The 23,153-nt window shown below is 63.8% G+C and overlaps 3 protein-coding genes across 4 annotated transcripts; 1 reads left to right on the top strand and 2 right to left on the bottom strand.

The window, feature by feature from the left end:
• Nucleotides 1-401: 401 nt before the first annotated feature.
• On the bottom strand, nt 402-7,178 carry COPZ1 (COPI coat complex subunit zeta 1). Of its 2 annotated transcripts, none has more exons than XM_062015558.1 (9): nt 6,795-7,178; nt 3,721-3,789; nt 3,078-3,159; nt 2,886-2,977; nt 2,176-2,231; nt 1,609-1,686; nt 1,400-1,445; nt 705-743; nt 402-606 (listed from the first exon to the last, which is right to left on the bottom strand). In XM_062015558.1, exons 1-9 carry the CDS (start codon nt 7,065-7,067, stop codon nt 559-561), a joined length of 783 nt encoding a protein of 260 aa, XP_061871542.1. In that variant the 5' UTR covers nt 7,068-7,178; the 3' UTR covers nt 402-558. The 2 variants fall into 2 exon arrangements, with proteins under 2 accessions (XP_061871542.1, XP_061871541.1); XM_062015557.1 differs by having other exon boundaries at nt 1,394-1,445; nt 6,795-7,175.
• A 1,503-nt stretch (nt 7,179-8,681) lies between these two features.
• On the top strand, nt 8,682-12,212 carry NFE2 (nuclear factor, erythroid 2). The gene is made up of 4 exons (XM_062015321.1): nt 8,682-8,817; nt 10,030-10,069; nt 10,307-10,429; nt 11,640-12,212. Exons 2-4 carry the CDS (start codon nt 10,055-10,057, stop codon nt 12,210-12,212), a joined length of 711 nt encoding a protein of 236 aa, XP_061871305.1. The 5' UTR covers nt 8,682-8,817; nt 10,030-10,054.
• A 929-nt stretch (nt 12,213-13,141) lies between these two features.
• On the bottom strand, nt 13,142-23,074 carry HNRNPA1 (heterogeneous nuclear ribonucleoprotein A1). Its single transcript, XM_062015631.1, is given in 13 exon segments — nt 13,142-13,523; nt 15,390-15,455; nt 15,567-15,677; nt 15,680-15,700; nt 17,017-17,193; nt 17,339-17,410; nt 18,686-18,743; nt 18,745-18,779; nt 18,904-18,996; nt 19,658-19,868; nt 20,003-20,149; nt 21,052-21,168; nt 22,929-23,074. Coding segments are annotated over 12 exon segments (1,116 nt in total). The 5' UTR covers nt 22,944-23,074; the 3' UTR covers nt 13,142-13,523; nt 15,390-15,396.
• Between the last annotated feature and the right edge of the window lie 79 nt (nt 23,075-23,153).

Genomic DNA, 23,153 nt, shown 5'->3' with positions numbered 1-23,153 from the left:
ACTGTGCCCCCCCCATTCCCAGCACCCCCCCATCACTGTGACCCCCCCTTTATCACTCCCCATCACTGTGCCCCCCCCTTTATCACCCCCCATCACTGTGCCCCCCCAAATTCCCAGCACCCCCCATCATTGTGTCCCCCATCACTGTGACCCCCCCCTTTATCACCCCCATCACTGTGACCCCTCCCCCAAAATCACTGTGACACCCCCACCCCTATCACTGTGCCCCCCCCCTTGCCCACTGCAGCCCCCCAAGTGACACTGTGGCCCCCCCTTGCTCTGCCCCCCCCATCAATACTGTGATTGAAGCAAAGCAATAGAGCTGGGGGGGGGTTGCAGAGCCCCCCCAATCCTGCCTGTCCCTGTGGCCCCCCCCAGCTTCACCCCAATAAAGGACGAGGTTTGAGATGTAGTTTTGTATTTGGGGGGGGGGGTTCCTGTCCCCCAACAGCTCTAAAGACCCCCCCAGTCAAAGGGGGGGGGGGTACAACACAGATGAGGCAGCACAGGGCAATTGGGGGGGGGTCAGATGTGATTTGGGGGGCAAGGGGGGGCCCATTAACGCAGCAGAGACCACTTGATCTGCTCCTTGGCTGACTGCAGCACCTGGAGGGGGGAACAGAGGTTTTGGGGGGCACCCAGGGGCATTCTCAGCCCTGGGGGGGGGGGTCCCAGGGGGTTTGGGGGGGGGGGTCAGGTCTTACCTGTGAGACTGTCTGCTCTGTGAGGGGCACGTCCTCACCCTGGCACGGGGAGGGGGGTCAGAGGGAGGGGTGGGGGGGCACCCAGAGCCCCCCCATGAGCCCCCTCTGCTGCAAGCCATAACCTCACAGCCCCCCCAAACCCCTCACAGCCCCCCCAAACCCGTCACAGGCTCCCCAAACCCACAGAGCCCCCCCAAACTCCTCACAGCCCCCCCCTCCCAGCCCCCCCAAACCCCTCACAGGCTCCCCAAACCCACAGAGCCCCCCCAAACTCCTCACAGCCCCCCCAAACCCCTCACAGGCTCCCCAAACCCACAGAGCCCCCCCAAACTCCTCACAGCCCCCCCAAACCGCTCACAGGCTCCTCAAACCCACAGAGCCCCCCATTCCCAGCCCTCCTCCCATACCCACAGAGCCCCCCCAAACTCCTCACAGCCCTCCCAAACCCCTCACAGGCTCCCCAAACCCACAGAGCCCCCCCAAACTCCTCACAGCCCCCCCAAACCCCTCACAGCCCCTCTACACCCACAAAGCCCCCCCAAATCCCTCCCAGCCCCCCATTCCCCTCACAGCCCCCCATCCCCTCCCAGCCCCCCCATTCCCACACAGCCCCCCATTCCCAGAGCCCCCCCATCCCCTCCCAGCCCCCCCAACCCCCCCCAGCCCCCCATTCCCAGAGCCCCCTTTACCCTCACAGCCACACGATGAACCACTTGCTGGGGGTCACTCTCCAGCACGACTCTGTTGTGGGGGGAGAGAGGAGGAAAAGAGCCCCATCAACACCCAAATCCCCCCCCCCCAGGGAGTTTGGGGGTACCCTGGGGGGGTGACCAGCCCCTGAGGGGGTGTCACAGACCCCCTGGGGGTGGGGATAAACCCCGGGGGGGGGCACAAGGGCACCCACCCGCCGTCCACGATCTCGTCCATGGCCAGGAACAGCCCCTCCATGTTTTCCAGCAGCACCCGCTTCTCCACGTTCTTCCTGGGGGGGCCCTGACCCCTCAGCACCCATCAGCCCCCCTGGAACCCCCCCCAGCACCCACTGACCCCCCCAGCACCCACTGACCCCCCCCCAGTGTCCCCCAGCCTGGTCAGAGCTCTGCGGGGAGCTGTGGGTGCCCCCCCCAACCACAAAGACCCCCTTGAGTGGACCCCCCCCCAGGTCTGTGGGTGCCCCCCCAGGTCTGTGGGTGACCCCCCAGATGCTCCCCCAGACCCCCAGATGCCCCTCAGGATCAAGAGCTGCCACCCCCAGACCAACAGATGCCCCCCAAAATCCGTGTGCCAACCTCCCAGACCCCCAGGTGCCCCCCAGCATCCTGTGTGCCAACCCCACAGACCCCCAAGTGCCCTCCCCCAGACCCAAAGATGCCTCCCAGGACCCCCAGATGTCCCCCAGACCCCCAGAAGACCCCCCAGACACTCAGATGCCCCCCAGGACCCACAGATGCCCCCCAGGTGCCCCCTGTACCGCAGCATCTGACTGAGGGAGTCAAAGAGGCAGTTGAGCACGGCCGTCAGCATCAGCTGGGGAGGGAGGAAGAGGAGGGGAGGGCTGTGAGGGGGGGTCACAGGGTCATGGGGGGGGTCACAGGGACACAGGGACACCCCAGGGTGCCCCCCCCTCACCTCTGTGTGCCCCCTCTCACCTCTGGGTTCCCCCCTCACCCCTGTGTGCCCCCCACCCACCTCTGTTTGCCACCCCTCACCTCTGTTTGCCCCCCTTTCACCTCTGTTTGCCCCCCTTTCACCCCTGGGTTCCCCTTTCACCCCTGTTTACCCCCCAACACCCCTGGCTGCCCCCCCCCTCACCCCTGGGTTCCCCCCTCACCCCTGGCTGCCCCCCCTGCCCCCTGTTTGCCCCCCCATCACCCCTGTTTGCCCCCCATCACCTCTGTTTGCCCCCCTTTCACCCCTGTTTGCCCCCCATCACCCCTGTTTGCCCCCCATCACCTCTGTTTGCCCCCCATCACCCCTGTTTGCCCCCCATCACCTCTGTTTGCCCCCCTTTCACCCCTGGGTGCTCCCCCTCACCTCTGGCTGCCCCCCCCCTCACCCCTGGGTGCTCCCCCTCCCCCCTGGTTGCCCCCCCCCTCACCCCTGGGGTGTCTCCCCCTTACCCCAGGGTGCCCCCCTCCCCCCTGTTTGCCCCCCACCCACCCCTGTTTGCCCCCCACCCACCTCATTCTCATAGGAGCTCCCTATCACATAGAAGTAGAGGTCGATGCTGCTCTTGTAGACGACCGTCAGCCCCTCCAGCAGAGCGATCTCACCTTCATGGGGGGACACACACACACAGCCCCAGGTCACCCCAAAAGGGGTGTTGGGGTGCCAGGGACTGCCCCCCAGCTCAGGGGACCCCCCCAGGCTCACTGTCAGTGCGATGGGTCTTGTTGAAGATGTTCTTCTCGAAGCAGCGCTGCTCCTTGGCGCTGGGGTACGTGTCGTCGTAGTACTGGGAGGGGAGGGGACAGGGGACACACAGGGACACAGGGACACAGAGGCCACCATCAGCTGGCCCCCTCCCACCCCTCTCAGGAGCCAGCAGCCCCCTCCCCACACCCCTGGGGTAACAAACGTGTCCCTTGTCACCCCACGTTGCTGCCTGGTTGGTGCCTCTGGGATGTGGCACTGGGGGTATGTGTGAGCACCCCTCCCAGGGCCATTTCTGCCCCCCCAGAGCCACTTCACAGCCCCCCAGTGTCACTTCCAGCCCCCCCAGTGTCACCTCAACCTCCCCAGTGTCACTTCACACCCCTCCAGGGCCATTTCAGTCCCCCCAGGGCCACCTCACACCCCCCCAGGGCCATCCCACCCTCCCCAGGGCCACCTCAACCCCCCCCAGTGTCACTTCACACCCCTCCCAGGGCCACCTCAACCCCCCCAGGGCCAGCTCACACCCCCCCAGTGTCACTTCCACCCCCTCAGGGCCATTTCCACCCCCCCAGGGCCATTTCAGCCCCCCCAGGGCCGTTGCAGCCCCCCCAGGGCCGTTGCAGACCCCAGCCCAGGGCACCTTGGCGAAGAGCCGGTCGCCGTCGTTGTCCAGGATGATGACGGCCTTGACGGTGTACAGGGACGGCTCCTGGGGGTCACACAGCCACTGGCACCCTGCTCCCGAGCTCAGGGACCCCCCCAGGCCCTGGGGGGACCCCTCCCTGCACCCCAACTCCCCCCTACTCCAGTGAGGTGGTGAGGAGCCTGTACTGGTGATGGGGGTGGCTGCTGTGGGGCCAACTGAGGGGTCCACAACTCAACCCCAGCTCACCTCCAGCCCCCTCCTCAGCCTGTCCCCACCCCAATCCCACCCTCATCCCAATCCCAAGACCATCTCCATCCTAATCTCATCCCCATCCTGCCTCCATCTCCCTCCCCATCTCCATCCCAATCCCACCCCTCTCCCCATCCTGTCCCTGGCCCCATTCCCATCCCAACTCCAATCCCATCTCCATCTCCATCCCCATCCCCATCCCAATTCCATCTCCATCCCCATCCTAATCTCATCCCCATCCTGCCTCCATCTCCCTCCCCATCTCCATCCCAATCCTATCTCCATCCCCATCCCAATCCCAACCTCATCCTCCTCCCCATCCTGTCCCCTCTTCATCTCCATTCCAATCCCAATCCCATCCCCATCTCAACTCCCATCCCATCTTCATCCCTTTCCCACTCCCTCCCCATCCCAGGCCCAATCCCATTCCCATCCCATCTCCATCGCCTCCCTGTCCTGTCCCCATCTTCATCCCAATCCCAAACCCAAACCCATCTCCATCCCAATCCCCTCTCCATCTCCATCCCAACCCCAACCCCAATCCCATCTCCATCTCCTTCCCACTCCCATCCCCCTCCCCACACCAAGCCCATTCCCATCCCACCCCCATCCCAATCCCCATCCCATCCCCATTCCCATCCCATCTCCATCCCCTCCCTGTCCTGCCCCCATCTCCATCCCAATCCCAATCCCACCTCCATCCCCCTCCCCATCCTGTCCCCACCCCACCTCCATCCCTTTCCCACCCAATCCCATCCCCTCCCGTCGCTGCCGAGCTCCCGGGACCAAGTTCTGTGATGCACTGACTGTCTGTAGCCACAGCCGGAGTGTAGGACAGAACCCCGCCCCGGGCGCTGCACACGGCCACCACCACGGCCACCACGGCCACCACCACGGCCACCACGGCCACCATGGCCACCAGTACGGCCACCATGGCCAGTATGGCCAGCACAGCCACCAGTATGGCCACCACGGCCACCAGCACGGCCACCAGTATGGCCACCATGACCAGCATGGCCACCATGACCAGCATGGCCACCACAGCCATCAGCATGGTCACCAGTATGGCCACCATGACCAGCATGGCCACCAGTATGGCCACCAGTATGGCCATCAGCATGGCCATCATGACCAGCATGGCCACCAGTACAGCCACCACGGCCAGCATGGCCACCGGCATGGCCACCATGGCCAGCACAACCACAATGACCAGCATGGCCACCAGCATGGTCACCATGGCCACCATGACCAGCATGGCCACCAGTATGGCCAGCATGGCCAGCATGGCCACCATGGCCACCAGTATGGCCACCAGGGCCACCAGTATGGCCACCAGGGCCACCATGACCAGCATGGCCACCAGCATGACCACCATGGCCACCAGTATGGCCACCATGACCAGTATGGCCACCATGACCAGCATGGCCACCATGACCAGCATGGTCACCAGCATGGCCACCATGACCACCATGGCCACCACAGGCACCAGCATGGCCACCATGACCAGTATGGCCAGCAGCACCACAGCCACCCCCGTGGGCCAGCACCCCACCCCCGTCAGGCACAGAGACCCCCCTCAGCCGCCTGCAGCAGCCTCCTGCCCCCACTTACCCCCCTCACTCACCCCCTCCCTGCCCCCACTTACCCTCATCCAGCCCCAGCTCCCCCCTCCCTGTACCCCACTGATTCCCTCATCTACCTCCTGTGTCCCCCATCACTGTCCCCCATTAACCCCATTCACCCCATTAACCCTCATTAACCCCTTCACTGCCCCATTCACCCCCATTAACCCCTTCACTGCCTCATTCACCCCCATTAACCCCTTCACTGCCCCCAATCACCCCCATTAACCCCTTCACTGCCTCACTCACCCCCATTAACCCCTTCACTGCCCCCAATCACCCCCATTAACCCTCATTAACCCCTTCACTGCCTCATTCACCCCCATTAACCCCTTCACCGACCCCAATCACCCCCAATCACCCCCATTAACCCCTTCACTGCCCTATTCACCCCATTAACCCCTTCACTGCCCCCAATCACCCCCAATCACCCCCATTAACCCCTTCACTGCCCTATTCACCCCATTAACCCCTTCACTGCCCCATTCACCCCATTAACCCCTTCACTGCCTCATTCACCCCCATTAACCCCTTCACTGACCCCATTCACCCCCATTAACCCCCAATAACCCCTTCACTGCCTCATTTACCCCCATTTACCCCTTCACTCACCCCATTCAACCCCATTAACCCCTTCACTGCCCCAATCACCCCCATTAACCCCTTCACTGCCTCATTTACCCCCATTAACCCCTTCACTGCCCCATTAACCCCCATTTACCCCATTAACCCCTTCACTGACCCCATTTACCCCCATTAACCCCTTCACTGCCCTATTCACCCCATTAACCCCTTCACTGCCCCCAATCACCCCCATTAACCCCTTCACTGACCTCATTTACCCCCATTAACCCTTTCACTGCCCCCTCACTGCCCCCAATCACCCCTATTTACCCCTTCACTGACCTCATTTACCCCCATTAACCCCTCCACTGCCCCACTCACCCCCATTTCCCCCTCCCTGCCCCCCACTCACCCCCCTCATTTACCCCCTCCGTTCCCCCCTCATTAACCCGCCTTTACCCTCATTAACCCCTTATTCACCCGCTCCCCGTCCCCATTGGCCCCGTCCCGCCCCCAACGCCGCCAGAGACCCCCATTTCCCCCTCAGTGCCCCTCAGCTCCCCCATGACCCCCGTCCCGTCTCCCCTGACCCCCCGTTGCCCCCGTTACCCCCCCGCTCCCGCCGGCCCCCACCAGTATCAGCGCCTCCATTTTGCGTCCGTCGCTGCCGACGTGGAGCCGGAAGAGCCGAAGCTTCTCATTGGCTGCTCCGCTGCCAATCAAGACCAACGGCACCACCCCGACCGCGTGATTGGGCGAGCTCTCCTCCCGCTTCACCAATCGCTGAGCGGCTTTGAGGCGAGGGCGGGGCGCGTTTTCCCGCCCTCCCGCTGATTGGCCCGTCGCTCCCGGAAGCGGAGAAGGGCGGTGGCTCAGTTTCCATGGCAACCAGCGAAGCGCTGACATCACCCCCCTTGGTCAGACTCGTCTCGCCATTGGCTGGTTCAGCGGTCACGTGACCGAGACGCCCCTGAGCGCGGCGCGTGGCGCCCCCTGGCGGACGGGAGGCTGCACACGCTGGGGTCACGGCGGGGTCAGGAGGGGACGGGGGTGGTTTGGAGAGATGGGGGGACAGTGGGGGGGTGCAGGGGAGGTGTGGGGGGCTGCAGGGGGGTGCAGGGGAGGTGTGGGGGGCTGCAGGGGGGGTGCAAGGGCCTGTGGGGGTGCAGGTGGGTGCAGGGGGGTACAGGGGGGTGCAAGGGGCTGTGGGGGTGCAGGGGGAGTGTGGGGGGTGCAGGGGAGTGCAGGGGGTGCAGGGGAGATGTGGGGTCTGCAGGGGGCTGTGGAGGGGTGCAGGGGGCTGTGGGGGTGCAGGAGGGTGCAAGGGAGGTGTGGGGGGCTGCAGGGGGGGTGTGGGGGGGTGTAGGGCATGCAGGGGGCTGTGGGGGTGCAGAGGGGTGCAAGGGAGGTGTGGGGGGCTGCAGGGGGGGTCTGGGGGGGTGTAGGGCATGCAGGGGGCTGTGGGGTGCAGAGGGGTGCAGGGGGCTGTGAGGGGCTGCAGGGGGTTGAGGGGTGTAGGAGGGTGCAGGAGGGGTATGGGGGGGAGTGGGAGGGTGCAGGCGGGTGCAGAGGGCATGCAGGGGTTGTGGGGGGTGCAGAGGGGATGTGAGTGGCTGCAGGAGGGGTATGAGGGGTGTGGGAGGGTGTAGGGGGCTGCAGGGGGGTGCAGAGGTTGTGGGGGATGCAGGAGGAGTGTGGGGGTTGCAGGGAGTGTGCAGGGGGTGCAGAGAGGACACAGGGGGGTATGGAAGGGGCTGCAGGGGGGGTTGTGAGGGGTGCAGGGGAGGTGTAGGGGATGCAGGGAGTGTAGGGGGGATGCAGAGGGGGTGTGGGGGTGTGCAGGGGGGTGCAGAGTAGATGTAAGGGGGTGTGGGGCTGCCAGGGACCATGAGGGGACACAGGCACAAGCAGCAACTACCCTGGTGCCAGGGGCAGTGACAAAGGCCCTGGAGGTGACACCATGGTGGTGGGGGGAGCTGTGTCCCCCGGACACCCCCCCAGCCCCAGGCACAGGCCCAAGGCGGATGCTCTGGGCTCTGGGCTGTGTTGATAAGGGCTGGCAGGGAAGGGAGGGGAAGGGGGGGACCCCCACACATCCTCCCTCCCCCCCACACCCCCCACCATGTGTGTCCCCCAGCGTTGGGCAACCGCCAGCAGCTTCCTGCCAGTGGGGGGATGGGGATGGGGGACGGGGGGGGGACACAGGAGTGTCCCTGTCACTGCCCTCCAGGCCTTGGCCTGGCCCTGTGTCCCCACTGCCCAGTGTCCTCGTGTCTCTGGGACCCCACAAGTGTCCCTCAATCTCCCTTCCCCTGTCCCCACTGTGTCCCATTGTCCCTCTTCCTCCTGATGGCCCCACGTCCCCCTGTCCCCTCTCCTCTCATCCCTTTGACCCCCCAGCTCCCCTTTTGGTCCCCACACCCCCCCCTTTCCCCATCCCCACATCCCCCCTTCCCCTCTCCCTCTGTCCCTCATCCCCCTCCCTCCCCTCTCTCTGAGTTCCTGTCCCCCCCCCTCCTTGTCCCCAGGGTGTCCCTGGGGCGGGCACCCAGTGCCAGCAGCAGCTCTGGGGCCACGCTGGGGGTTGGCACTGCTGGCTTTGTCCCTGTGTCCCCAAGGAGCTGCCCATGGCTCTGCCCTGAGCTCGGGGCACCAGGTGGGTCCCACTATTGGGGGGCACAAGGGTGGGAAATAGGGGGGTTGGGGGGGGTGTGAGGACACGTGTGTGGGGGGTGCTGGTGCAGGTGTGTGCCCAGGGGCTGGGGGGGTTGGTGTGTGTGCCCAGGGGCTGGTGCAGGTGTGTGCTGGAGGGTCAGGGTGTTGGTGCAGGGGTGTGATGCAGGGTCAGGGTGTTGGTGCAGGTGTGTGCTGGAGGGTCAGGGTGTTGGTGCAGGTGTGTGATGCAGGGTCAGGGTGTTGGTGCAGGTGTGTGATGTAGGGTCAGGGTGCTGGTGCACACGTGTGATGCAGGGTCAGGGTGTTGGTGCACACGTGTGTGCTGGAGGGTCAGGGTGTTGGTGCAGGTGTGTGATGCAGGGTCAGGGTGTTGGTGCACATGTGTGATGGTCAGGGTGTTGGTGCAGGTCTGTGATGGAGGGTCAGGGTGTTGGTGCACACGTGTGATGCAGGGTCAGGGTGTTGGTGCACACGTGTGATGCAGGGTCAGGGTGTTGGTGCAGGTGTGTGATGGAGTGTCAGGGTGTTGATGCAGGTGTGTGATGCAGGGTCAGGGTGTTGGTGCACACGTGTGCTGCAGGGTCAGGGTGTTGGTGCAGGTGTGTGCTGGAGGGTCAGGGTGTTGGTGCACACGTGTGATGCAGGGTCAGGGTGTTGGTGCAGGTGTGTGATGGAGTGTCAGGGTGTTGATGCAGGTGTGTGATGCAGGGTCAGGGTGTTGGTGCAGGTGTGTGATGCAGGGTCAAGGTGTTGGTGCACACGTGTGCCCCAGGAGCAGGGTGTTGTTGACCAGGGTGTTGGTGAATGTGTGTGACAGAGGGTGCTGGGACAGGTCTGTGCAGGGGGTACAGGGTGCCCCAGCTGGGTACCAGCAGCTGGAGGAGGGGGAAGTGGTGCCATCCCGGGGGTCTCTGATTCAATGCTGGATGAAAACAGCCCCAGGGGCTGCAGCAGGAGCAGGGCACGAGGTGTGGGGGGTGGAATAACCCCCCCCAGGGGTGACACAGCGTGTGGGGGGTGATGCTGGTTGATCCTTGTGCAACGTCCTGGTGTTGGGCAATGGCCACACACCCCCCCTCGCACCCCAAAAGCAGAAGTGGGAGCTGGGAGGGCCCCAGGAGCCTGCGGGGGGGGTCACTGGGTGTTTCCCCCCCCCCAGGGCTGGTTGATAACCCCTTATCTGGGGCTGCAGGAGGAGGAGGCACCGCGGCTGCGGCATGGGGGACCCTGAGGTGAGCGGGGCGAGTACGGGGATCTGTGGGGGGGCTCTGGGGGGTCACTGAGGCCTCGGTGGGCATCGCCTGGGGCACGGGTGGGGGGCTCTGGGGGGTGTCTGGGTGCCCCTGGGGACGGATGGGGGGGGAGGTCGGGCTCTAGGACCCGGCGGAGTCCCGGCGGGGGAAGGGGGCGGGGCAAACGCCGGCCAGCAGCCAATCGGAGGCGCCGAAGCGTTTGGTGCCGCCCCGCAGGCGCTGGCGGTGCTGGAGGGGCGGGGCTTGCGCTTGGCCCCGCCCCCGCCGGGCCCCGCCCAGGCGGACCTCACGTGGCCGGAGGTCACGTGGCAGGAGATCCTGTCCCTCAGCGAGCTGCAGGTGAGCCACGCCCCCCTGCCCCAAGCCACGCCCCCGCCCCCAGGCCACGCCCCCCTCCGCCAAGCCACGCCCCCTATAGGCCACGCCCCCTCCGCCTCCGAGCGCCCCCTGCCGGCCGCCGCGGCGCAGCCTCCGGGAGACCCAACCCCAGCCCCTCACTGCCTCTGTACCCACTGACAGACCCCCAGTGCCCCCAATACCCACTGACAGACCCCCGCTGCCACCCCCGTACCTACTGGCAGACCCCTGTTGCCCCCCATTCCCCTGTACACACTGGTCAGACCCTCACTGCCCCCCCAATACCTATGGGCAGACCCCCAGTGCCCCCTCATTCTCCTTTTACCCACTGCCTGACCCCCACTGACCCCCATTGCCCCCAGTACCCACTGCCAGACCCCCACTGCCCCCCATTCCCTCCTGTACCCACTGCCTGACCCCCATTGCCCCCCATTGCCCGCAATACTCACTGCCAGACCCCCATTGCCCACAGTACCCATTGCCAGACCCCCACTGCCCCCCATTCCCCCTTGTACCCACTGCCAGACCCCCATTGCCCCCCGTTCCCTCCTACACCCACCGCCTGACCCCCACTGAACCCCCCAATACCCACTGCCAGACCCCCATTCCCTCCTACACCCACTGCCTGACCCCTATTGCCCCCCATTCCCACTGCCAGACCCCCACTGCCCCCCATTCGCCCTTGTAACCCATTGCCAGACCCCCATTGCCCCCAATACCCACTGCCTGACCCCCATTGCCCCCCATTCCCTCCTGTACCCACTGCCAGACCCCCATTGCCCCCCACTGCCCCCCATTCCCCCTTGTACCCATTGCCAGACCCCCACTGCCCCCCATTCCCCCTTGTACCCACTGCCAGACCCCCATTGCCCCCCATTCCCTCCTATACCCACTGCCTGACCCCCACTGCCCCCCACTGCCCCCAATACCCACTTCCTGACCCCCATTGCCCCCCATTCCCATTGCCAGACCCCCATTGCCCCCAGTACCCACTGTCAGACCCCCATTGCCCCCAATACCCACTGCCTGACCCCCACTGCTCCCCATTGCCCCCCATTCCCCCTTGTAACCCATTGCCAGACCCCCATTGCCCCCAGTACCCACTGTCAGACCCCCACTGCCCCCCATTCCCCGTTGTAACCCACTGCCTGCCCCCCATTGCCCCCTCCCCTCACCCTCCCTCTCCCCGCAGGGCCTGGACATGGCTGCAGACGCCCCGTTCGACCCCTCACCCTTCTGCCCCCTCCCTCCTCCTCCTCCCGCCGCCCCTCTCTGCACCTTCCCGGCGCCGTGTCCCGCCGCTCTCCCCGCTCCCCATTTCCCAGCCCCTCTCCCGGGCCGCCCGGCGCCTGCGGCCTCCGCTCCCCGCCCGGCGCCGGCCTCGGCCTCGGCGCTGCCGCTGGGCCCCGACGCCATCGTGAACCTGCCCGTGGAGGATTTCAACGCGGCGCTGGGCCGGGCCAGGCTGTCGGGCCCGGAGCTCGCCCTGGCCCGGGACATTCGCCGCCGGGGCAAGAACAAAGTGGCGGCTCAGAAATGCCGCCGGAGGAAGCTGGAAGCGATCGCGGGGCTGAGGGAGGAGCTGGAGAGGTTGGGAAGGGAACGGGAGCGGCTGCTGAGGGCCCGGGGCCAGGCGGAGCGGGCGCTGGGCGACCTGCGCAGGGACCTGGCCACCGTGTCGGCTCAGGTGCTGGGGGCGCTGAGGGCTGGGCCGGGGGGCGCCGGCACCCCCGAGGGGATGGGGAGCGGGGCGGGGGGACTGTGAGGGGGGTGGGGGGGTCTCTGTGCCCCCCATGGGGAGGGGAGATGGAGACCGGGGCAGGGGGAGAGCGAGGGGGGTGCTGAGGGTGGGGTGGGGGTCCCTGAGCCCCCCAAAGGGGAGATGGACAGCAGGGCAGGGGGACAGTGAGGGGGGTGCTGAGGGGTGGGGGGGGGCCTGTGACCCCCAATGGGGAGGGGAGATAGAGACCAGGGCAGGGAGAGAGCAACGGGGGTGCTGAGGGTGGGATGGGGGTCCCTGAGCCCCCCGAAGGGGAGATGGGGAGCACAGGGCAGTGAGGGGGTGCTGAGGGTGGGATGGGGGGCTCCTGCACCCCATGGGGAGCAGAGCAGGGAGGGTTGAGGGCTCAGGGAACCATCCTGCACCCCATGGGGACACTCCTTCAGTTCCATCTTAACACCTTTCTTTGGTCTCTTTTAAACATCACAGAGAGGTTGCAGGAAGGTGTGTGCTGGGTTTAATCACAGGGCACAGAGATGCTGCAGTGGAGCATCTGCCTGGTGCTGAAAGGCTGAGGGAGCTGGGGCTGTTCAGCCTGGAGCAGAGGAGCCTGAGCTCAGGGGGAGCTCATGAATAGCTCCAAGTGTGTCCATGGTGGGTGGCAGGAGGTTGGGGCAGCGCTTTCTGCTGTTGGACCAGGACAGGGGCTGATGGGATGGAGCTGGAACACAACCAGTTGCATTGAAACACAAGGAAGAAGCATTTCAGTGTGAGCTGAGGGAGCCCTGGCCCAGGCTGCCCAGGGAGGGTGTGGAGGCTCCTTCCTTGGAGCTCTTCAGCAACCCCCTGGATGAGTTTCTGTGTGACCTGGTGTTGGTGGGAGCTGCTTCTGCAGGGGGTTGAGCTGGATGAGCTGTGCAGCTCCCTCCCATCCCCCCCCCCCCCATTATTGGGGGAAAACAGGAAAGAAATGGTTAAAAAAAAAAAAAAAAGAGCCATTTATTGAGCTTGTGGGACTTTGTGGGACGTGGTGGGACGTTGTGGGACGTGGTGGGAAGAGCCAGCGAGCGACAGCACGGGCGCAACTAAAAGGAGACCCCGCGGGGCCCCGTCGGAATGGTTCCACGGCACGGACAACGCAGGGGAGCTGTGGCACAGCGAGTCACAAACACAGCCCTGGCTGGGGCTGAGGGGGAGGGAAAGGAGGGGGGGAAGGAGAGAGGAGGGGGGTGGGGGAAAAGAAATGAGCCTTCCTCCCCCCCCCCCTCACCCTTCCATCCTCCCTGTCAGGGCCCTCAGCCCCCCTCAGCTGCCCCGGCCCTGCCGCCGCTTCGTCTCTGCCGCCTGGGCCTCGTCCTGGAAGAGAGAGAAAGGGGAAGGGGGGAGGGAAAGGAGTAAAACTCAACATCATCTGAGCTTAACTAAAGGAATTCAGTGGTTTATTGAGCACAAGTGTGTCAATTGAAAGCAAAAAGTACCTGGGATGGCTTCAAGTCTTTGAGCCAAAGGGGTTAAACCCCCCCTGGATGGGCACTAAAGGGCTTTGGGAAGGGGCAAGTGGCAGCTGCACAGGTTTAATGGGTGGAGGAGTTGGTAGATTGGAGAGATTTGGAAGGTTTTATTAGAAATAGGTGGGGAGTTGTGGGCTCCCAGCTCCAGAGACAGGGGAGTGCTGGGGAGAGGCCAGGGCAGGGCCAGCAAGGTGCTGAGGGATGGGACATGTGTGTGAGGAGGAAAGGCTGCAGCCCTGGGGAACAGAAGCCTGAGCTCAGGGGAATCTCATCAGTGCTGCTCAGTCCCTAAAGGAGGATGGATGGGGCCAGGCTTTGTGCTGGGGTGGCCAGTGGCAGGACAAGGGGTGATGGGCACAGGCTGGGACACAGCAAGTGCCCCTGGCCCAGGAGGAGCAAGTCCTTTGGTGCTGAGCTGAGGGAGCCCTGGCCCAGGCTGCCCAGGGAGGGTGTGGAGGCTCCTTCTCAGGAGGTTCCCAACCCCCCCTGGACACGTTCCTGTGCCCCCTGAGCCAGGGGAACCTGCTGGAGCAGCTCTGCAGGGCCCTCCCAGCCCCCAGTGGACAGGTTTTTGGCCCCTAATGGCACATTTTCCCCCACTGGATCATTTTCCCCAAAGCCACAGATTTTTCTCCCCCAAACCTTTGGTTTTTCCCCCAACTGGCTGAGATTTCCCCCCAGACATCTCCATTTCCCCTCCCAAATCCACATTTCCCCCCCCCTGAACTTCCCATAGTTTTGCATAAACTAGAGATTTACCCCCCAAAACTCCAGATTCACCCCCCAAACACTACATTTACCCCCCAAACTCCAGCTTTACTCCCCCTGAACTCCAGATTCCTCCTCCAAATGCCAGATTTACCCCCCTAAGCTCCAGATTCAGCCCCTAAACTCCAGATTTATGTCCCCAAACTCCAGATTCCTGCCCAGAACTCCCCCTAAACTCCAGATTTAACCCCCAAACACTAGATTTATCCCCTCCAAACTCAATCCCTGCCCAGAACTTCAGGTTTACCCCCCTAAACTCCAGATTCCCCTCCCCAAACTCCAGATTCAGCCCCCTGAACTCCAGATTTAGCCTCCAAACACCAGATTCCTGCCCAGGACTCTAGATTTAACCCCCCAAACACCAGATTCAGCCTCCAAACTCTAGATTCAGCCTCCAAACTCCAGATTCCCCTCCCCAAACTCCAGATTCCCCTCCCCAAACTCCAGATTCCCCCCCTGAACTCCAGATTCCCCCCCTGAACTCCAGATTCCCCCCCTGAACTCCAGATTCAGCCTCCAAACTCCAGATTCAGCCTCCAAACTCCAGATTCAGCCTCCAAACTCCAGATTCAGCCTCCAAACTCCAGATTCACCCCCCTGAACTCCAGATTCACCCCCCTGAACTCCAGATTCACCCCCCTGAACTCCAGATTCACCCCCCTGAACTCCAGATTCAGCCTCCAAACTCCAGATTCCTGCCCAGGACTCCATATTTAACCCCCCAAACTCCAGATTCAGCCTCCAAACTCCAGATTCCTGCCCTAAACTCCAGATTTACCCCCCAACCACTTGATTTATCCCACCCAGACTCCAGATTCACCCCCCTGAACTCCAGATTTACCCCCCAACCACTTGATTTATCCCACCCAGACTCCAGATTCACCCCCCTGAACTCCAGATTTACCCCCCAACCACTTGATTCCCCCCCGGGCAGAGCTCTCACCTGGGCATTAAAACCTCCTGCCTCCGCCGTAGCTGCCGCCGCCGCCGCTCGAGCTGCCGTAACCTCCTGCCACAACAAACCAGGGGCTCAGAAACCACTCCCAGGGGGAAAGGAGTGAAGAAATGGGTTTGGGGGGCTCCAGCTGATGCCCCCCAAGGCTGGGGGGAGGGGACTCACCGCCGCCGTAGGGCCCCGAGCTCCTGCCCCCGAAGTTGCCGCCCTTCATGGGGCCGAAGTTGGAGGATTGGTTGTTGTAACTGCCAAAGTCATTGTAGTTGCCCCCGCCTTGCCCCCGCCACCAAAGTTGCTGCCTGGGGTGAGGGGGGGAAAGAAAGAGGGAGATGGGGTCAGTGTGGGGCTGGGGGAATGCTTAGAGGGGGGATAATGGGGAGTACAGGGGTACCCAATGTGGGTAATGGGAAGCTGGAGGTACCCCATGGGCAAGGTGGGGGTAGGAAGAGGTCCAGAGGCACTTGGGGGGGCTCAGGGGGTGTAACAGAAAGCTCAGAGCTACTTAGAGGGAGTAATGGGGAGCCCAGAGGCAATGAAGGGGTTAATGAGGAGCCTGGGGGTACCCCAAGGCTGGGGGAGGGGTTTATAGGGAGCTCAGAGGTACCCCATGGGTAAGGTGGGGGTAGGAAGGGGTCCAGAGGCACTTGGGGGGCTCAGGGGGTGTAACAGAAAGCCCAGGGCTACCTGGAGGGAGTAATGGGGAGCTCAGAGGCAATGAAGGGGGGTTAATGGGGAGCCTGGGGGTACCCCAAGGCTGGGGGAGGAGTTTATAGGGAGCCTGGGGGTACCCCATGGCCACAGTGGGGGGGTTCAATGGGAGCCTGGAGCCAGGACACCCAGGGGCTTGTTGAGGAGAGGATTTAGGGGGTGATTTAGGAGATCAAGAGGGGACCAGGGAGGGTATTTAGGAGATGAAGAAGGGGAACTTGGGGACCAGGGGGTGGTTTAGGAGACAGAGAGAGGACCAGGGGGGGATTTAGAGCACCGAGGGGGGACCAGGGGGGGATTCAGGGCACCAAGAGGGGGATTCAGGAGACAGACAGAAGGAATCTGGGGACCAGGGGGGGATTCAGGAGACAGTGAGGGGACCAGAGGGGGATTTAGGGCACTGAGGGGGGGATCAGGGGGGCATTCAGGGCACCAAGGGGGTACCAGGGGAGGATTCAGGAGACAGAGAGGGGACCAGGGGTGGATTCAGGGCACCAAAGGGGTACCAGGGGGCATTCAGGGCACTGAGGGGGGGCATTCAGGACACCAAAGGGGTACCAGGGGGCATTCAGGGCACCAAAGGGGTACCAGGGGGCATTCAGGGCACTGAGGGGGGCATTCAGGGCACCAAAGGGGTACCAGGGGGCATTCAGGGCACCGAGGGGGGCATTCAGGGCACCAAAGGGGTACCAGGGGGCATTCAGGGCACCAAAGGGGTACTGGGGGGCATTCAGGGCACCGAGGGGGCATTCAGGACACCAAAGGGGTACCAGGGGTGGATTCAGGACACCAAAGGGGGGCATTCAGGACACCGAGGGGGGCATTCAGGGCACCAAAGGGGGGTACCAGGGGCCATTCAGGCTGCCGGGGGTGTCGGCAGCGGGCTGGGGCCGCGTGGGGGTCTCACCCGAGCCCGCCTCGGACAGGCCGTTGCGCAGGGCCAGCGAAGGGCCCCGGGCCGGTCTCCGCCCGCCGCTGCCGCCGCCGAAGCCGCCGCCGTTGTTGTAGCCGTCGTAGGTGCCGCCGCCGCCGCCGCCGTAGCCGCGGCTGCCGCCCGAGTAGCCGGGGCCGCCGCCGCCGTAACCTGCGGGACAGGAGCGAGGGGGGCGCTGAGGGGGCGCGGGGAGGCGCGCGGGCAGGGGCCTGGCTGCGGGTCCGGCGGGGCGCTGGGCTGCGGGGCGGGCGGCGAGCGGCTGGGCCCGGGGGGGAACGTCCCGCTCTGGCCTTACCCTCAGTGCCAAATCCATTATAGCCGTCTCCACCGCCGCCATAACCGCCTGCGCGGCCGCCACCAAACCCACCTGGAAAGAACAGAGCGGTTGGTGGCTCCCGGGGGATGGAGAGGGAGGGGACAGAGAGAGAGAGGAAAGAGAGGGAAGAGAGAGAGAGGGAGGAGGGGAAAGAGAGGGGGGAGAGAGAGGGGGGAGAGAGAGGGGGGAGAGAGAGGGGGGAGAGAGAGGGGGGAGAGAGAGGGGGGAGAGAGAGGGGGGAGAGAGAGGGGGAAGGGGAAAGAGATAGAGGAAGGAGGAAAGAGAGAGAGGAAGGAGGAAAGAGAGAGAGGAAGGAGGAAAGAGAGAGAGGAAGGAGGAAAGAGAGAGAGGAAGGAGGGAAAGAGAGAGAGGAAGGAGGAAAGAGAGAGAGGAAGGAGGAAAGAGAGAGAGGAAGGAGGAAAGAGAGAGAGGAGAAAGGGAGAAAGAGAGAGAGAAGAAAGGGAGAAAGAGAGAGAGGGGAAAGGGAGAAAGAGAGAGAGGGGAAAGGGAGAAAGAGAGAGAGGGGAAAGGGAGAAAGAGAGGGGAAAGGGAGAAAGAGAGAGAGGGGAAAGGGAGAAAGAGAGAGAGGGGAAAGGGAGAAAGAGAGAGAGGGGAAAGGGAGAAAGAGGGGAAAAGGGGGAAGAGGGAGAGGGGAAAAGGGGGAAGAGGGAGAAGGGGAAAAGGCGGAAGAGAGAGAGGGGAAAAGGGGAAGAGAGAGAGGGGAAAAGGGGGAAGAGAGAGAGGGGAAAAGGGGGAAGAGGGAGAGGGGAAAAGGGGGAAGAGGGAGAGGGGAAAAGGGGGAAGAGGGAGAGGGGAAAAGGGGGAAGAGGGAGAGGGGAAAAGGGGGAAGAGAGAGAAGGGAATGGAGAAAGAGAGATAGAGAGAGGGAAAAGGGGAAAGAGAAGAGAGGTGAAAGGGGGAAGAGAGAGAAGAGAAAAGGTAAAAGAAAAGGAAAGAGGGTAAAGAAAGATAAAAAAAAGGTAAAAGAGAGAGAGGAGGAAAGGATAAAAGAGAGGAAGGAAAAAAGACAAAAGAGGAAACCCATAAAAGATAAGACAGGAAAAAGAGATGGGAGGAAAAAGGAGTGAGGAGAACAGGACCCATCCATGCCAACCCCCCAGCAAGCAGCGGGTTCAGAGCCGCCAGAGAGAGACAGAAAAGGCGCAGGAGCTGGGGGTGTGTGGGGAGGGGAGCGAGGGCAGGGCGAGGGGAGGGAGGTGGCAGCCAGCGGTGCTCTGGGGTGGTTTTGGAGGTGCCTCTGGAGCTGGTGGCGTGGCCCTGGGTGGGGAGGGAGCGGGGAGCAGCATCCCCAGGGCAGGGACTCACCACGGCCGCCGAAGTTGCCGCCGCGGCTGAAGTTGTCGTTGCCGCCGAAGCCGCCGCCGGCGGCCGCCGCCGAAGTTCCCGGAGCCGCTGCGGCCTAAGAGAGGAGGAGGAGGAGGAGGAGGAAGGGGGGGGACAGCCTTTAGGAACAGCACAGGCAGCAGGGTGTAAAGGCAGCTCGGGGGAAAGGGGGCACCAAGGGGCTGAGCTGGGGGGCTCACCTCTCTGGCTGGCCGAGGCGCTGGCCATCTCCTGCTTGGACAGGGCTTTCCTCACCTCGCAGTTGTGGCCGTTCACAGTGTGGTACTTCTGAACTGAGGGGAGGCAAGGACAGGGGACAGGGATGGGGGGAAAAGGGACAGGTTGAGGGGAGTGGCACTCATCCAGGAGCTTCCCACTCCATCTCACAGAATCCCTGAGTGCTGGAAGGGCCCTGCAGGGCTGCTCCAGCCCCAGCCCCTGCTGCAGCTGGTTCTCCTGGCTCAGGAAAAAATCCAAAGGTTTGGGGGAGAAAAGTCTGTGGCTTTGGGGAAAATGATCCAGTGGGGGAAAATCTGCCATTAGGGGCCAAAAACCTGTCCACTGGGGGCTGGGAGGGCCCTGGAGAGCTGCTCCAGCAGCTTCCCCTGGCTCAGGGGGCACAGGAACGTGTCCAGGGGGGTTGGGAACCTCCTGAGAAGGAGCCTCCACACCCTCCCTGGGCAGCCTGGGCCAGGGCTCCCTCAGCTCAGCACCAAAGGACTTGCTCCTCCTGGGCCAGGGGCACTTGCTGTGTCCCAGCCTGTGCCCATCACCCCTTGTCCTGCCACTGGCCACCCCAGCACAAAGCCTGGCCCCATCCATCCTCCTTTAGGGACTGAGCAGCATTGAGAAGGCTCCCTGAGCTCAGGCTTCTGTTCCCCAGGCTGAGCAGCCCCAGGTCCTGCAGCCTTTCCTCCTCACACACACGTTCCAGCCCCTCTCTCCAGCACTTACTGACTATCTTGTCGACAGAGTCGTGGTCGTCGAAGGTGACGAAGGCAAAGCCCCTCTTCTTGCCACTGCCACGGTCTGTCATGATCTCAATTACTTCAATTTTGCCATATTGGCCAAAATAGTCCCTCAAATGATGTTCCTCTGTGTCCTCCTTGATGCCTCCCACAAAGATCTTCTTGACTGTGAGGTGGGCTCCGGGCCGCTGCGAGTCCTACGGGAACGAGGCAGGGTTGAGGTTTCAGAATCCCCCAAGGGAAGCTCCTTGGGATGCTCAGAACTCCACAGCATGTCCATGACCCCTTTCCCCCCTACCCCCTTGAGAACATTTTGGGCTTCCCCAGGTACCTCTCTGGATACAGCCCTCTTTGGTTCGACCACTCTGCCGTCCACTTTGTGTGGCCGGGCGTTCATGGCGGCGTCCACCTCCTCCACTGAGGAGTACGTGACGAAGCCGAAGCCTCGGGAGCGTTTGGTGTTTGGGTCTCTCATCACCTGAGTGGACACATAAATGAGTCAGGTTGGGATGTACATGAAGTCCTTTCCCTCCAAAAAAACCTCCCATCCCCACCTCCATGGTTTTCCCTCAGCTTCTCAGGGCTGTGAGGTTCTGCTGCCCCTCTGCTCTGCCCTGCTGAGAGCACATCTGGGGTGTTGTGGCCAGCTCTGGGCCCCTCAGCTGCAGAAGGACAGGGAGCTGCTGGAGAGAGCTCAGCACAGGGCACAGAGATGCTGCAGTGGAGCATCTGCCTTGTGCTGAAAGGCTGAGGGAGCTGGGGCTCTGCAGCTTGGAGAAGAGGAGCCTGAGGGCTGAGCTCAGTCATGTTCACAAGTGGCAGGAGGCTGGAGCCAGGCTGTGCTCAGGGATGGCCAATGATGGGACAAGGGGCAACGGGCACAAGCTGCAACATCAGAGGTTCCAGAGACACACAAGGCAGAATTTGTTCCCTGCTGAGCTGAGGGAGCACTGGCAGGGGCTGCCCAGATGGGCTGTGGAGGCTCCTGCTCTGAAGACATCCCAAACCCACCTTGGCCTCATTCCTGTGCCCCCTGAGCATGAGGAACCTGCTTGAGGAGCTCTGGAGGTTCCTTCCCACCCCCATCACTGTGTGATTCTCTGGTTGCACTGGCACAGGAGGAGAAACTCCTGGCAGGGGCTGCCCAGATGGGCTGTGGAGGCTCCTGCTCTGGAGACATCCCAACCCCAGCTGGATGAGTCCCTGTGTGCCCTGCTCTGGGTGCTGCTGCTCTGGCAGGGGGGTTGCACTGGATGAGTTTCCCAGCTCCCTCCCGGCCCTTGTGACCCTGAGATTCTCCCCCACTGTCCTTTTACACCCTGAACTGTGCTGTGGGGCAGAGGGGGCTGTGAGGGGGGCTCAGGGGGGTTCAGGCCTTACCACACAGTCGGTCAGGGTGCCCCATTGCTCAAAGTGGCTGCGCAGGCTCTCGTCTGTGGTTTCGAAGCTGAGGCCGCCGATGAAGAGCTTCCGGAGCTGCTCCGGCTCCTTCGGAGACTGTGGGGAGGGGGGGTGACACAGGGCTGAGGGGATGGACACCTCCATGCCCCCCAGACTGGAATCCTGTCACCCCCAGCTTCCCCTCACTGCACACACTGCCTTGTGTCATCTCTGCCTTTAGCCCCAAAGGGGCCTCATCATCCCCACAGGGTCTCATCTCCCACCCAGACCCCTCCCTCAACCCCTCTGCAGCCCTAGAGACCTTGCCAGCCCCAGCCTCCACTTAGGGGCTTGCCCAGACCTCCCCCTACCAACCCATGAGACCCTTGGAGGCACCTCAGCCTCCATTTATAGGGCTGACCAGACCCTGGGAGCCCCCAGCCTTAATCTGTGAGGGTGTCTGTGCCCTCCAGGAGCCTGAGACACCCCCAGCACCAGTGTGTGGGGGTATCCAGGCATCAAAGAGATGCTGAACTCCCCCTAGACCCTATCTATGGGGCTGCCCCTACCTCAGAGAGACCCTGAGACCCCCCCAGTGTTCATCCCTGAGGCAATGCAAGCCTCTAAGTCCCCTCCCCTCCAACCCCACCATCTGTGGGGCTGCACAGGCCTCAAGGAAGCCACAAACCCTCTCAGGCCCCATCTCTGGGGCTGCCCTGACCCCAAACAGACCCTGAGATCCTTCAAGTGACCACCTGTGAGGCTGCTCTTGCCCCCAAAGGACCCCTGAGGCCTCCCCAGGCCTAACTTGTGGGGCTGCCATGGCCCCAAAGGACCCCTTGAGATCTCTCCAGCCCCTATTACGGGGCTGCCCTGGCCTCAAAGGGACACTGAGATCCTTCAATTGTCTATCTGTGGGGCTGCTCTTGCCCCCAACCAAGAGCCTCCTGAGCCCCCCAGGGGCCCATCTGTGAGGCTGCCCTCGCTCTAGGGGACTGCTGTGCCCCTCCAGCCCCCGTCTGTGAGGCTGCCCTGGCTCTAAGGGCCTGCTGTGCCCCTCTAGCCTTCATCTGTGAGGCTTCCCCGGCCCCAGAGGCTTCCTGTTCCCTTCCAGCCCTCATCTGTGAGGCTTCCCTGGCTCTAAGGTCCTGCTGTGCCCCTCCAGCCCTCATCTGTGAGGCTTCTCCGGCCTCAACGGACCCCTGAGACCTCCCCAGGCCCCATCTGTTGATCTCCCCAAGGCCCTCAACACCCCTCAGACCCCCTCCCAGCCCCCACTACATGCCCGTTCCGACCCCTAAAGCCTCCCGGAGCCTCTCCAGCCTTGATCTCCGGACTCAGCCCAGGTCTCCATCACCACCCAACCTCCCCCCTCCATCCCACCGCGCTCCCCCCCACCGCGCATGCGCAAAGCCCCGGCGCGGCCGCCATCGCCCACCCGAGCACACAAAGGCGCGCACGTGGAAGGGAAAGGAGGAGAAGGAGAAGGAGGAGGAGGAGGAGGAGGGGAGGAAGGGGGATGGGGATTGAAGGGGAGGGGGAGGTGGGGGGGGGTAGCGGGCGCGCAGGGGCCGCGCATGCGCTCACGAGGCCTCCCCGGCGCGCAGCGGGGCCACCGGCGCCTGCGCTGAGGGGGAAGAGCGGGGGGACGGGCGCAGGCGCGCTGCGGGGGAAAGGCCCCGGCTCGGCGGGAGGGGATGGGCCGTGCCGAGGGACGGGGACGGGCGGCAGAGCGAAGCGGCGAGGGGCGGGGGGAAAGGCCGCGGGTGAGGATGGCCGGGGCGGGGCCGGCAGCCGCCAGCAGCGGGGCGGGGGTAGGCCGCGTGTGTGTGGGGGGGGGGGTTGTGGTGGAGCCGAAGGCGATGCGGCGGCTTTACCTCGGACTTGGCCATGTCGGCGGCGCGGCGCTGGGCGGGCTGGGGCGGGCGGGCGGCTCCGCGCGCGATGCTCCCTCTGCGAGGCGCCGGCACAGAAAGGGGCCGAGCGACGCGAGCGCCGCCGCCTCACTCCGCCGCCCCCGCCGTCCTCCCGCCCCCCGGCCGCTCCCATTGGGCGGGATCGCCCGCGACGCGCCGCCGAGCCGACTCCGATTGGCTAACGGG

Source organism: Colius striatus, chromosome 26 (assembly GCF_028858725.1).
Source record: "Colius striatus isolate bColStr4 chromosome 26, bColStr4.1.hap1, whole genome shotgun sequence".
In the NCBI taxonomy this organism is placed as follows: Eukaryota; Metazoa; Chordata; class Aves; order Coliiformes; family Coliidae; genus Colius; species Colius striatus.
Note: the sequence above shows the minus strand (reverse complement) of the source record. Positions and strands in the feature narration are given on the sequence as shown.